This window comes from Raphanus sativus, unplaced genomic scaffold, assembly GCF_000801105.2.
Source record: "Raphanus sativus cultivar WK10039 unplaced genomic scaffold, ASM80110v3 Scaffold2864, whole genome shotgun sequence".
In the NCBI taxonomy this organism is placed as follows: domain Eukaryota; kingdom Viridiplantae; phylum Streptophyta; class Magnoliopsida; order Brassicales; family Brassicaceae; genus Raphanus; species Raphanus sativus.
This window is the reverse complement of record NW_026618171.1, coordinates 1-13,408: the sequence shown is the minus strand read 5'-3', so window position 1 is coordinate 13,408 and position 13,408 is coordinate 1. Positions and strand designations below refer to the sequence as shown.

The 13,408-nt window shown below is 33.2% G+C and overlaps 3 protein-coding genes across 3 annotated transcripts; all 3 read right to left on the bottom strand.

The window, feature by feature from the left end:
• Positions 1-3,764: 3,764 nt before the first annotated feature.
• Positions 3,765-5,145, bottom strand: LOC108831759 (plant UBX domain-containing protein 4-like). The gene is made up of 4 exons (XM_018605275.2): positions 4,969-5,145; positions 4,581-4,872; positions 4,410-4,505; positions 3,765-4,327 (listed from the first exon to the last, which is right to left on the bottom strand). Exons 1-4 carry the CDS (start codon positions 5,115-5,117, stop codon positions 3,941-3,943), a joined length of 924 nt encoding a protein of 307 aa, XP_018460777.2. The 5' UTR covers positions 5,118-5,145; the 3' UTR covers positions 3,765-3,940.
• A 1,756-nt stretch (positions 5,146-6,901) lies between these two features.
• On the bottom strand, positions 6,902-8,863 carry LOC108823839 (uncharacterized). Its single transcript, XM_018597124.2, has 7 exons — positions 8,736-8,863; positions 8,537-8,602; positions 8,077-8,226; positions 7,892-7,965; positions 7,652-7,770; positions 7,393-7,476; positions 6,902-7,151 (listed from the first exon to the last, which is right to left on the bottom strand). The coding sequence occupies exons 2-7, from the start codon at positions 8,541-8,543 to the stop codon at positions 7,049-7,051; spliced, it is 537 nt and encodes a 178-aa protein (XP_018452626.1). The 5' UTR covers positions 8,544-8,602; positions 8,736-8,863; the 3' UTR covers positions 6,902-7,048.
• A 2,179-nt stretch (positions 8,864-11,042) lies between these two features.
• Positions 11,043-12,871, bottom strand: LOC130494399 (uncharacterized). The gene is made up of 10 exons (XM_057000693.1): positions 12,766-12,871; positions 12,582-12,680; positions 12,388-12,489; positions 12,201-12,270; positions 12,035-12,117; positions 11,859-11,941; positions 11,669-11,770; positions 11,529-11,589; positions 11,334-11,417; positions 11,043-11,249 (listed from the first exon to the last, which is right to left on the bottom strand). The coding sequence occupies exons 1-10, from the start codon at positions 12,838-12,840 to the stop codon at positions 11,202-11,204; spliced, it is 807 nt and encodes a 268-aa protein (XP_056856673.1). The 5' UTR covers positions 12,841-12,871; the 3' UTR covers positions 11,043-11,201.
• Between the last annotated feature and the right edge of the window lie 537 nt (positions 12,872-13,408).

Sequence of the window (13,408 nt, the reverse complement as noted above, 5' to 3'; positions counted from 1 at the left end):
AGTAGCTACTTTTTATTTGTAAATTGCCCCTATTAATTTTAGTAGATTGGTGATAAAATATAGTAGTAATTACACCTTCTATATTTCCTTGAGTAAATATACAAAAAGAGAATGTCCTTTTTCAAAATAATATATATATATATATACAAAAAGCTAAAGAAAAAACAATTGTTCAAGATTTTATGGTTGATTATAACCATCATCTAGTTGGACTATAAAAAAGCCATGAAGAGTAACTTCATTTCATCATTAATAACCATTTAAGTCTTTAAAAAGAAAACCATTTACGTGAAGAATGAAGACCATTTCCCTTAAGTTTTTGTTATTGGCTTGTCTTGTTGTCGTCATTTTTCGTAAGTATGCGTGCATATAATTTTCAAACAAACAAAAAAAATGTATATTTTAACCAATATACATAAATCCAGCCTAGAGAGAAAAAAAATTTGTTTTAAATCAGTTTTAGATTTTTATCTTTTAAAAAATAGTATATTTATTTTTAATATCTTTTCATTACATTTTCATGTGTTGAAGGTCAGAATCTTGCAGTGGAGAATTTTTGCAAGAACAACAATGACTGCAAAAAGTTATGTGGAGGCTATTGCAATATTCGTGGAAGTTGCGTGTGTTCTAATTTATACAATATAAATGCAATTAACATTGCTTCTACCAATAATCCTTGTATCCCAGAACATCCCGGTTGTCATGGAGGTCCTCCACCAAAAACAATTAAAAGTGTAATGATAAAAATTATGATATATGTTTGATATAAGTTATTTGCTGAATAAAATATAATTTCATTTAAGAATTTTGTTGTTCATTCATGTTTTTGATTATTTATTTATATTAAAATATAAGATCACATAATTTTAAACATATAAGTTAACATTTTAGAGGTCATATAAAATTTTCCAAAATACTTTTTTTTTATAAAATTATATATATATATATATAGAAGAAAATGCCCAAAAACAAAAAATTCAATTGTATACTTAAAAAGAAACTTAATTAGTGAGCTAAATAATTGTTAAAAAAACATATATCCTATTATAGTCAACATGCTTATTATACTCTATGTTAACTGGTACCTACCTAGTGTTGGAACTCATTTTTTGACGAAATGGTTTAAGACCATTTTCCGGTATGTTTCGGGACAAAGACGTTCGTCGGAATAACCGAATGTTTGACACTATGATGTAGTGTACTCGTATGTCAAAATCAGAGTGGTGGTTTGAATGAGAAATGGAAGTCCAAAATGAGTTTGGCTAAATATTAAAATTAGCAAATGTCATATATTGGATATTTTGGTTTGAATTTGTTAGTTGGATATTATGTCAATTACTTATTCATGACTATCTTTATGTTTATATAAACATAAAATGCAAACCCAAATTAAAAGAAATATTATTTATGTTTGATTTGGTCAAATATATAATATATTTCTTATTGCTAAGTCATTAAAAATAGAGTCAAAGGAATTAAAATTTCTTAATGACAAAATTGATTTTTTGAATTTAAAACTCAATTACTCTCTTGTATGTTATGGTTTCTCAAAAGCATAATGTGATGTTTTATATTTTCTATATAAAGGCTTGTGAGCCATTTAAAAAAATACAGAGAGACACACTTGAAAACCAACAACAAGTACAATTCCTCCATCTGCAATAGTGATGTTTTTATTTTATTTTATTTTGTGTCTGAGAGTACAACACAACTAGTTTCGCCAGGCTTCTGATAGAGTGACGCAAATTCAGAAGATTGTTTGCAGTTGTATCCTAAGACTCATTACGTTATCGAACCGTTGCACTACGGGACGTATTTTGAGTTAAAGAAAAAGATAATATCTCGCATCTGCAGTTGTATCATCTTTTTCTTAATCTTTGGTATAATTTTATCAATTTATTATTTACAATATTCAATTATCTGTAATTTATAAAATACGGTTCTATCAGTCTTAACTCAAAATATCCGTTTATTGCTTTGCACTAACCGACTGATTATTGTAAAAAGTATTTTTTGTAAGAACAGGTTGATCTTTAGAAAAAGATGCCGGAATCAGATCTATAGGATCATTTAAAAATAATCATTCTTCAATCCTAATTCTTTAAGTTTTTGTTTGTGTGTTTTCTACTAACAAAACTGATTATTTGTGAAGTGTTTTGTTATGAAAACAGAAATTAAAGAATTCAAGGGTAATGGAAAACAAATTCTTCTGATTTCTTGAAACAAATTTCACATTATTTGAGATTTTGTGTGTCTAGATTCATTAAAATTAAAATAATTGATATTTTTTTGGACTAATGAATTTGATATTTTATGGTTTATAAGAACAGGTTTCATCTTTCGATGGTGACAATGAAAACCATCTTCCCAACGTCATTGGTAACGTTTTTGGATGGTTTGGCTACTCTTACTCTTAGTTTTCAAAATAATTAATTGATGGATCGAGTGGTTACAATAATTTTGTATTAAATATTCTAGCTCATAAATGGGTTTAGAATAAAACGTTTTTAGTCATAGTGCATGCTAATGCTTTGATTTGGTTAATGGTGATGGTTTACTTTAATTATCAAGAATGTGATTAATATTTGGGTTTGAATTTGTTAATTGGATATTATGTCCAAGGTCTTAAAATTTCTTAATGACAAAATTGATTTTTTGACTTTAAAATTCCATTACTCTCTTGTATGTTATGGTTTCTCAAAAGCATAATGTGATGTTTTATATTTTCTATATAAAGGCGTGTGACGGTGTGAGCCATTTAGAAAAATACAGAGAGACACACTTGAAAACCAACAACAAGTACAATTCTTCCATGTGCAATAGTGATGTTTTTATTTTATTTTATTTTGTGTCTGAGAGTACAACACAAAACTAGTTTCGCCAGGTTTCTATAGAGTGACGCAAATTCAGAAGATTGTTTGCAGTTGTATCCTGTGACTCATTACGTTATCGAACCGTCGCACTACGGGACGTATTTTGAGTTAAGGAAATAGATAATATATCTCCTCTACAGTTGTATCATCTTTTTCTTAATCTTTGGAATAATTTTATCAATTTATTTTTTACAATATTCAGTTATCCGTAGTTTATAAAATACAGTTCTATCACCTAGTTCCTAGCAAACTAGTCATATACAATCACTGTTACCATTAACATGACATTTGATTACTCTTACAGTCTTACCAAACGAATACAGAATAATGTATAACTGAAAACCATGAACAATTCAAACATGAATTCTATATGTGTTCTCTGCAAGCAACAAGTTGAAACAACGAATCATTTGTTTTAACTATGTTCATACTCGAACCAGATTTGGCAGAGTCTGATGAGAGGTATACTCCGGTAGATACACAGAAGATTATGAGGAAATAGTTGCACTTCTCATGGATTCTAGACAGGAAATCATACGGAATTTTTTGCTAAGATATACTTTTCAAGCAGGTGTCTATGTGATCTGGAGGGAAACAAATAGACGCAGACATGGTGAAAAAGATTATACTCTACTAATTAAAACCATTGATAAAAATGTAAAAAACAGACTTTCTACTATTAGGAGGGAAGGAGATCATATGATGGATGAAGGGCTAGGCATATGGTTTGGAGCGAGAAGATGATTCTTTAAAATAGTAGAATAGTCAATTGATATGCATTTCAATCTCAAGGTTATATCGGACGTACAAAAGTTTTGGATAAATAAAAATTTTAACAATTATTCAAAAAAAAACCATGAATAATCCCAAAACGCATAATGAAGATATTGTTTCACAAATTAAGAAATCTATACCAAAAGTCTTTCCTCCAAAAGCCATTTATGCTGCGTATAAGTAGCTTACAGAGACGCCAACATTTTCTTGATTATAATAACAGTTATGCAACTCTGATCCATAATGCATATAGAAAGACCCAAAAATAAAAGGAACAGACAATCTAGAAATTTTTAGAATTTCTGAAGAACGACAGAGTTGGCTAAACCAGCTTGTTGAATGGTCTGAGCGAGATCAGCCAAAGGCGTAGGTGGGAACCCCATTGTCTGAAGCTGGTAATTAACCGGAGCTCCAGGTCTAGAGGAGTCAATGAAAGCGCGAATATCATGGACCGTGTGATGGTGATTGAACTTACCCACAAGCCGGGTCCCATCCGTTAGTCTAATCTGGATCGATGTGGTCGGAGCGGTTTCATCTATTACAAGACACGGAGATGGTGCTGCTGCTGCTGCGACCCCGGTTTGTACAGGAACGGGTGAGGAATCAGGAGCCACCACCGATGAGGTACCACCAAGAGTCCTTCCAACACCCTGAAATGAAACCTTAGGCTTCTCTCTTTCCTACAAATGAGATGAAACAAGACATTACATGTTGTTGGTTGATGATGTATGGATATGAGTATAGAGAGGAGAGAACACTAACTGGACATTTCTCTTCCCTTCGCATCAGATTGACATGTACAGGAGCTCTTCTATCTTCAGGCTCAAGCTCTTTCGGACACTCAGACTTTCGAATACTCTACAGAAACAAAAAAAAAACATAAGTCAAACAGAGAAAGGACAAGAGGACATTTTGTTTTCAGTGTAGTAGTACCTCGAGAAAAGAAGCATTGTCTGGATCATCCAACTTCCTCAAAGGACCATCATCAATGGTGAAACCATCAGACCAGAAGATAATGGTGTGAGCCACAGGGTCAGGCTGTTGAGGAGGAGCAGTTGAAACACTCTCTCCACCAGAAAGCAACCTCCCTGTTCCAGTAAAGCTTCTGGAACTCGAAGACGAAGAAGGAGTCTCAAGAGGTCCTTCAACGGCTCCTAATTGTCTAGCTTGATTGAATATCTCATCAACATCACCTTTCTTCGATGGATCTTGAACCATCATACCACTTGAGATAACACGATTAAACAATTCAGATCCAAACTTGACTTTTTTTTTTAACGATCCTACCAGTTACATGAATCTCAAGGAAGTGACGACTGACCTTTTCTCGCCGCCGGTGTAGTATTCCTGAGGACCGTCGGAATCGCTGTCGGAGTCCGGATTTGATCTCCGATTGAGATCGGAAAGAGTGCGGATTCCACCGGCTCGACTGCTCGACGGCTTCGCTGGCTTCTTGTCCTTCGATGACATTTTGTGTTTTCTCTCTGATGTGCAAACAGTAAACGAGGAAGAGAGAGATGACGAAGCATTATCAATGTTGTGAAGTAGGCTTGCAGGTTGGGTTACTTCGGTTTACGGTTTAGTTCGGTTTGGTTTAGGTGGTTTTGGTTAGAAATATGGGGATGAATCGGTTTAGTCTCAGTTTGGAAAACTAAATTAGCTGATGCCCTGAACTGATAACCGAATTAATTTTGAAATGTGATATCGGTTCAGAACTTATAGCTGAACATTTTTGATTTGGTTTGGAATGTTTTCGGTTCAAAACCACATGTACGAAACTGGCTCTATCAAAACCGGAAGGAACCGAAGCATAGCCTACCGACATTTCTAGATAAGAGAGATCAGATCACATGCATGCTTCTTGGAAGACAGTGATGAATAGTAAAAAAAATTCATAATGATTTAAAATTAGATGATAACTAGGAGAAAAAAAGAGAATCTCCTGTTAACCCAGTTTCTGTGTGGTCTCAAAAAGGATCACCATCGATTTTAGATATGTAGACAAGTTCTTTCATAATTAATTTACCTGAGAGGATGTTTTTCATGAAATCCGGTTCATATGTGTAACTTACCGAAAGAGTTTGATGTTCTGCTCATATATGTCTTGGCTAATGTACTCTCTCAATATCACAAGCTTGTTAAGACAACAATGTCTTCCACTATCAAGGACCAACATTAAGCTCCCAAGTTTGTTTTGTGACTTGTGAGAGCATCAACAATAATGCTTCTCAACTCTCAAGCCTATCTAATATCACAATCCACAAGAGTGCTTTAAGTAAATAACTAGATCTTGACCCGTACGACCGCACGGGTATTAATTTATAGTTTTAGTTTTTATTTATTTATACTAAATAGTATATTTGTAATATTTGATCGTTTTATATTGACTAAGGTAGGGGTGAATATTTGGATATCCACTCGAATTCGGTTAAAATTTATTCGGATTTGAGTTTTTTTAGTTTAAAGATTCTAACTCTATTCGAGTATTTATAACCTTTGGTTCCGGTTTCAGATCTTTGCGGATTTGATAACCCGTTTAAACTATTTTTAAATTTTCAAAATTTATATATCTTTAAATTTCTCTAAATCTAAAGCCAAAGTACCTAAATTAAAAGATAAAAATAGGTTTAACTTGAATATTTGGATGAAGAATAAATATATATTTTAAGTATTTTTGATGTTTTGATTATTGTTTATCTATTTTAAATGTTAACTTTTGATTATTTTTTATATTTCAAATATTTTAAACAACTTAAAATAGCTTATATCTTAGATATTAATTCGAAAAATAGCTAACATATTGAAGTATATAAATATGATTTAAATACATTCGAATATCCAAAATATTTCGTTCGGATAAGGTTTGGTTATGGTTCTGTAGATACCAAGTTTGGATATTATCTAGTTTCGGTTTAAATTTGCTAATACTTTTTTCGTTCAGATTTTTAAAATGAAAAGTTGATATTATAATTTCCAGAATTGTTTGTCTAATAAAAACATATTTTTTTCTGAATTTGACATTGATTTAATGGAGAAGTTAATGAAGTGTATTAAATTCAAATTCAATTTTGGAAAATACATTAATCTAAGTGGAAAAGACAAAACATTAAAATAGGAAGTATCATTTAATTGTGTATTTAATTTAAATATAATTTTGGAAAACACATTAATCTAAGTGGAAAAGACAGCATTAAAATTAGAAGTATTATTTAATGTCAGTGGCATACCATTGTAATTAAAAGTGAAAACTAAGGGGTATTTTATATGGGTACTTCTCTTTTAATAATATAGATTTTTACTTGCCATACAAAAATATGGTTACATTGGGAATCATCTGCACCATAAATGCATTATTTTGTTTTAGAATGTATGATTCATTCTGGAGTAAAATGACAAAAGCTTCACCAAAGAAACCATCTCTTCCCAGTAGAAGGTTTCGCCGGCTGCTCATGCGCTTCCTTTTTCCTATTTTCCATTCCTTGCTTCAGTGACTCCAGTCTTTTTCTGTCACATCCATGAAATGAAAAAGAACCTTGGCTTTAAGCTAAGAAGTAGACTCAAATCAAACAGAGTTCACCACATACAGGGAATAAAACAGTCACACATAGAGATGTAAAACAGCAATTCAGAAACGTAAAAGCAGTTTCGGTAATGTTTATGGGTTCAACTAGTCGCATGCAGCATGTTAGTGATAATATGTATAATGAATATTGATATTCTATAAGATAAGGTATCTTTACAGTACTTGGTATCAGTCATACGACCGTGCAAACTCCATCTCCGACGAAATCCTTCGATTCCTTCAGCTCCACTTGCTAGAATCAAGTGCCTGGTTATAAAAAGAATATTAGTCAACATTTGGATTACTTGTGAAGATTTACATGACTACATGGGGGCACAGATCCAGAAACAAACTCTTCTCATAAAGGTTATCCAAAAAATGAGCTTGATGCTATATCTGAAAATTATCTGTGTCACACTACACAATGTTTAAGAAAGAGTACCTCTCTAGTGATGTGGTTTCAGATTCAAGCTGAGTAATCCTTTCCTTAGCAAGATCAATAGGCATTGAAGATCCTAACTTGTACTCGCTCTCTTGAAGCCTTACTCTCAATACCTTGTCCTAGAGAAAAAAAAAGAGTATAATAAATAAATAAAAACTCAAAGAAATGAATATAAGATATGAGAAAGCTAACTATACATAAATATAATCTGAGCAGAGGGTTGATGTAAGACAACATTACCCTGTTTTCAGCACACTGTCGATACAAGGCAAGCTCATCTTGGCAAAATGGTTCAATATCATTGATTTGCAAGCCTGAAACCCAAGAAAAAACAATCAAAGTCTACTCACTAACAGAAGGAATGCTATATATTATAAATCAAATCGATGTTACACTGGCTTTGAACGAGTAAATAGGAGACTTACATAGGAATAGATTCCTCAAAATGCCATCGCACAAATCAACACCTTCGAGGACATGTGAAGCAATTTCAGGAGGGATGACAGGAGATGGAGGACCCATCATTAGGTCGTCACCGACCAGTATGGTCTCCTCCATCATTGGTTGCGAATCAACTGAAAATTAGTAAGCACCAATGTTACAACTTCTCATATACAAAATGGACTTACAATCCAAAAACTCTCGTCATAAGGGGACCTCAAATTCAAGTTTCCAGAATAAGAATACACAAATGATGACGCAGATTGGAGTCTGAACGAGCTATACAAAGAAGTTTCAGAACAAAATTACAACTTAAAGCTAGCAAGGAACACAACTTCAACAATTTGCTGTCTAATTGCACCAATTCGCGAAAATGTAAAATGTCCTTTCTTGAAGCAAAACAAATTCACAATTTTTTCTATTTCTCAAGAAGCATAAACTTACCATCCATGGCTGCTGCGTATCAAAACAATAAACAGGCACTGAAGAACAGACCAAACCTGTGAAACCCTGAACAAAAAAAAAAGATCATACACTCACTTACGCATTTCATCGAACAATTTCAAGGCAATATAAGTGCTTATACCCGTACGAAAATTAAAGATGGTAAAATCAGAATGCATCTGCTCTCAGAGAAATTTACTTGTAAAACTGAAGAACAAGATCCAGCCGCGACAGTAATCTTTCCTAATGGCAAGGTTTACTTGTCTGGTAAGTGCAGAGAGAGTCTCAGAGACTCTTTTGGCTTGAAGAATGTTTCGGTCAAGGGACGTAAATTTATTTCTTGAGAGCTTTTACGACGTCGTTTCGGCTTAAATCTAGTACTACGGTATCGTTTTAAAATTTACATCTTACTGTAGATACGGTGCCGTTTTCGAACTTAATTCTAGTCCTCGATACATTTTAAACTTTTGATACAATAGCTTAGGCCTGGGCACAAAAACCGGACCAAAGGATCCGATCCGAAATCGATCCGAAAATCAAGGTTTCGAACCCAATCAGATCCGGTGTAAATATCCGAATGAATTCTGAATTGCTATATCCGAAAAATTGGTTTCGAACCCGATCTGAAACGAGAACCGAATGAGTATTCGAAATGTAAATTTCTAAAAATATATGTTATAATTATATTTATAAGTATTTTAATACTTTAAATTAATATTATAAATTAATTATAGTAGTTATTTTCTATACTTTTGAGTATTTTCGGATGAAATATGATAGTTTGGATAAAATTCTACTCAACTATGTAAAATGGACATTTTGGTTACTTTTGGTTATTTTTGAGTAATTTGGATACAAATATTTAAATTGAAAAATACACTTTCCCACCAAAAAACCAAAAAACGCAATTTCCTGCCAAAACCAGAAAACAAAAATCTTACGTAAAACCAGAAAAAACAATATCCCGTCAAAACCGAAAAACACAATTTCTCACCAAAACCGGAAAATACACTTTCCTGCCAAACCCGAGAAAATGCAATTTCCTGCCAAAACAGGAAAACACAATTTCCTGACAAAACCGAAAATACAATCTCACACCAAAATCGGAAAAATGCAATTTCCCGCCAAAAACCGGAAAAGTACACTTTTCTGCCAAAATTCAAAAAACACAATTTCCTGTCAAAACCAGAAAAAGAAAGTTCCGTAAAAACTGGAAAACGCAATATCCCGCCAAAACCAGAAAACGCACAATTTTAAAATATATTTTTAGATTTTGGGTAATTTTTATTATCATTACTAATTTTAATCACTTATATAATCAAGAAAATTAAAATTCGTTTTTATTTTTGTGGTGTAATTTATATTTTTTTCATTAAGGGTATGAACAATATTAACCATGTTAACTTTTTACGTGAGAGCTTTGTTGCAAAAATTTACTTCGTAAATAATAGTATAGATAGATAGATAGATTTGGATTTCATCTCTTTATGTTAGATATGACAATTTTCTTAAATATATAAATCACACATTCCTTGAACTAAATGCGTTTTATATGTAAGTCAAAAAAATAACAGCAAATATTAAAATATTAGAAAAATTACATATAAAGTCCGCTTTAAAAAATAATACAATGTTTTGTATATGTTTTATATAAACGTATTACTATTTATATATGTAAAAATTATTAATTTATGATTTCACTGAACCTTGTAATTTCTTAAGATTTTTTTTAATGTTTTATTGAATTATGGAGTTTTATTGTATGCTGATGATTTCATTTCGTAAAGAAAAGGTATATTTGATTGACAGTACAAGTAGAATATAAGTATGGTATCTAAGAACAATAACGTAAGTAAGTATGTAAAGTATATAATTGCTCTAGAAGACTTCGGATTTCCCTCTAGTTGTCTTGGTTTTTCTTTTCAGCTCGACATGGGCCATCTTTTGAACTCGGCATGCCTCATTGCTCGCACATAGGCAGGAATGACTTGAAGCCACTGGTTCTCGCATATGTACTGTGTGTTTAATATGAGCCACATCTTCTATTTACAGGCTAGGGAATAATGTTTTAGCCGGAAACCAAGCCAGAATGGACGGTAGGCAGCATGAATAGTTGATCTCACGTAATTTGAGTGATTGTCTGCTTGGGAAGCGAGTTTGAACTCAAGTCCATAGATTTTTTGAGAAGCCAAAGCCAGAGATATCTTCGGGGAATCAAACTACACCAGAGGAATACTAGTGCTGTGTATTCTGGGACCTGATATAATGATTTTGTCTATATATATATATATGAAGAGGATGATGCAAAAGATGGAGATTTTCTGACCATTGGCAACTGATTTAAACAAAAAAAAAAATCAAGTTGAGTTGAAAAAGAATGTATGCATGATAAGTTTCAGTTGAAACCATAATTCCCTGAACCGTACGGCAATGCCAAATAGATAGCATCTAATTAATGATAATTTAGATGCACAAAAGCTAATTTATTTTAAGGTCGAGTGGGGACTTAAAAAAACAAGGAAATTAATCCATACATAAGCCGCAAAACACTGTTGTAGTCTACTTGTGTTGTCGCAAACATAAATTAAAGTGTCACGATAAAAGTCCAGGGATAGTTTAAGGCAGGCGAATTAGCATATAGACACGAAATAAAAAAAAAGGGTGTTCAGCGCAGAGGAAGTGGTTTTAATCGAGTCGTCCAAGTTATATCCGGCTGCGAGAGAGAAGAAAGTAGATGTGTTAGGACCAAATTGTTGTCAAGAGAGAAACTATAGTTGTCATCAAGTAGTGATTCTACCAAGCAAACCGGATAGAAGTCTAGGTTGTGAGCATCAAATAAATGTAAACCAGTGAACTGGAGCGCAAAACGAGGTCCACATTCCTGCAAAAATGAAAAAAAAAGGAAATGATACAATCAAAAACAACAAACTCTCAAATTTTCGTTGATGCAAAAACAGATAAATTATAAGGGTCTGGTGTATTGAAAAGCTACCTTTATCAGCGAGGGAACACTAGGAGGAGGTTGTCCTTCAACGGTTTCCTTTTTGAAGTAACTAAACAAAGAGAAGAAGAAAGAATTATTTTTTTTTGGTTCTTTAAATATAAAAATCCCACAAGAGATAAAGTGGTTACCCAGAATGTCGGAAAAAGATATAGTTTTTTTGCTTCTCGAACCATGCAATACTCCTTCGACCACGGACAGGAGGGACACAGGGGAAGAGAGCTTGTATCATTCTGAAAAAAAAAAAATAAGAACGAAATTATAAAGATGTGCGAGATACAGAGAAGAAAAAGTATATGTAGTATGAAATAAAAATTGTACTTGGCAGTGCCAACACTGGCAGGAGACTCAAAACCTCTCATCTGAATACTCGGGTAGAGGCCACTAATGGGATCAGACCGATTCTGCAAATACCCCCAAAAAAAAAACAAGGTTGGAGCTAAAATTAAGCAAGGGAGACTAAAGAAATAGACAAAGATATATATACACATATATACCGGAATATCCTCCCGTGGGACGAGATCAATAACCCTAAACACAGCGGTGGCATTATTCAGCAAGTTTAGGATATAGATTATATCTGCAGCAAACAACACCACAAAGCAAGAGATATGAGGAGAGGGTCTATACATATACAACCGGAGAAGGAGAAGAAACACGAACCCTCTCTGGGAGAATTTGAACGAGCGAGGATGAGAGATGTACAATCATTCTTTCTCGCTAATGCTATGATCTGTGCCGTGTTGTTTAGAACAAACAAATATAGACAAAACAAACACGTTTAGACGCTAGCTAGAAGGAAAATATTACAAAACTTTGAAACCAGTGTTAAAGAGTTTAAGACACTAACAGAATCAAGCATTTCGTTGGGCTCTCTGGTCATGTATTTAGAATTGGGGAACACCGCTTCCATCTCTCTCGCAAGAAATGGTCCCCTCTCAGGATATCGTGTCTGAGCATATGACCAAAACAAAGAGACACGCCAGTCATGGATCATAACTACTTAAATTAAACAAGTACTATAACTTGTTAAGTAGGCCTTACAGAAGATGGGGACATATGGTAGGTAGTGATCAAGGTTTTGGGTTTGATTTCACCACTCAAGATCTTATCTGTTTCCTCCCATTTAAATCCTGCCCAGAGCTGCCAAAAACAGAAAACAACACAAGACTTGCTCAACACGGTTCTAAAAGCTGAAGAAGTAAACATACAAATTTAGGAGAACTACCTCATCATCATCCAGGCTCGCTATCTTCCTCGGGATCTTCCTCTCTGGCTCTTCCATGGCCGTTTCCTCCTTCATCTTCTCCGGCTGTCTCTCTCTATCTCTCTTACTCTTGGCAGTTAGGTTTTTCACCTTTTATTTATTCACATTTCAATGGGCCCGCTTTGGGCTCACCAAACCCAACTCTGCTCAGTTACTCTTACTAAACCGGATCCGCTAGGGTAAACCGATCGTGTTTCTTCGAATTTTGTTCCAATTTAACTCAATTGCGTCCGACCAAAATCTCTCAAGTTGGTCTGGTTTCTTAACATTTTTCTTGGTTTGTAAATCTTTTTCTTAACATCTTTTAAGACCAAAACAAGATTTAATTATAATCCTTGCACCAGATATATTTTTTGATATTTCTAAATCTGTTTTGAAATTTTATTTTTCTTGCTTTTATAATATTTTATAAATTTTGGAGGAAAATACTATTGTTTTAGTTTTGCATGGAGTAATTTTGTTTTTGTGTGATTTATTTTGTATTAACTGTGTACTTTTATAACAGCTTTATTTGAGTTAATTTATATTAATAGACAAATAGTACATAAACATCCAATTTATGAATAATCCAGACTGATTGATATATTTAATTAAAATATAAAAC

Coding starts and splice junctions, on each gene's coding strand:
- LOC108823839 (XM_018597124.2), bottom strand. Junction 7,771..7,891: donor GACAGTGTGCTGAAAACAGG/GTAATGTTGTCT, acceptor TTTTTTCTCTAG/GACAAGGTATTGAGAGTAAG. Junction 7,477..7,651: donor GAAACCACATCACTAGAGAG/GTACTCTTTCTT, acceptor TTTTATAACCAG/GCACTTGATTCTAGCAAGTG.
- LOC130494399 (XM_057000693.1), bottom strand. CDS start 12,840: ATGAAGGAGGAAACGGCCATGGAAGAGCCAGAGAGGAAGATCCCGAGG. Junction 12,118..12,200: donor TTCAAATTCTCCCAGAGAGG/GTTCGTGTTTCT, acceptor TGTTTGCTGCAG/ATATAATCTATATCCTAAAC. Junction 11,771..11,858: donor GCCAGTGTTGGCACTGCCAA/GTACAATTTTTA, acceptor TTTTTTTTTCAG/AATGATACAAGCTCTCTTCC.
- LOC108831759 (XM_018605275.2), bottom strand. CDS start 5,117: ATGTCATCGAAGGACAAGAAGCCAGCGAAGCCGTCGAGCAGTCGAGCC. Junction 4,506..4,580: donor ACAATGCTTCTTTTCTCGAG/GTACTACTACAC, acceptor TTGTTTCTGTAG/AGTATTCGAAAGTCTGAGTG. Junction 4,328..4,409: donor GAAGGGAAGAGAAATGTCCA/GTTAGTGTTCTC, acceptor TCTCATTTGTAG/GAAAGAGAGAAGCCTAAGGT.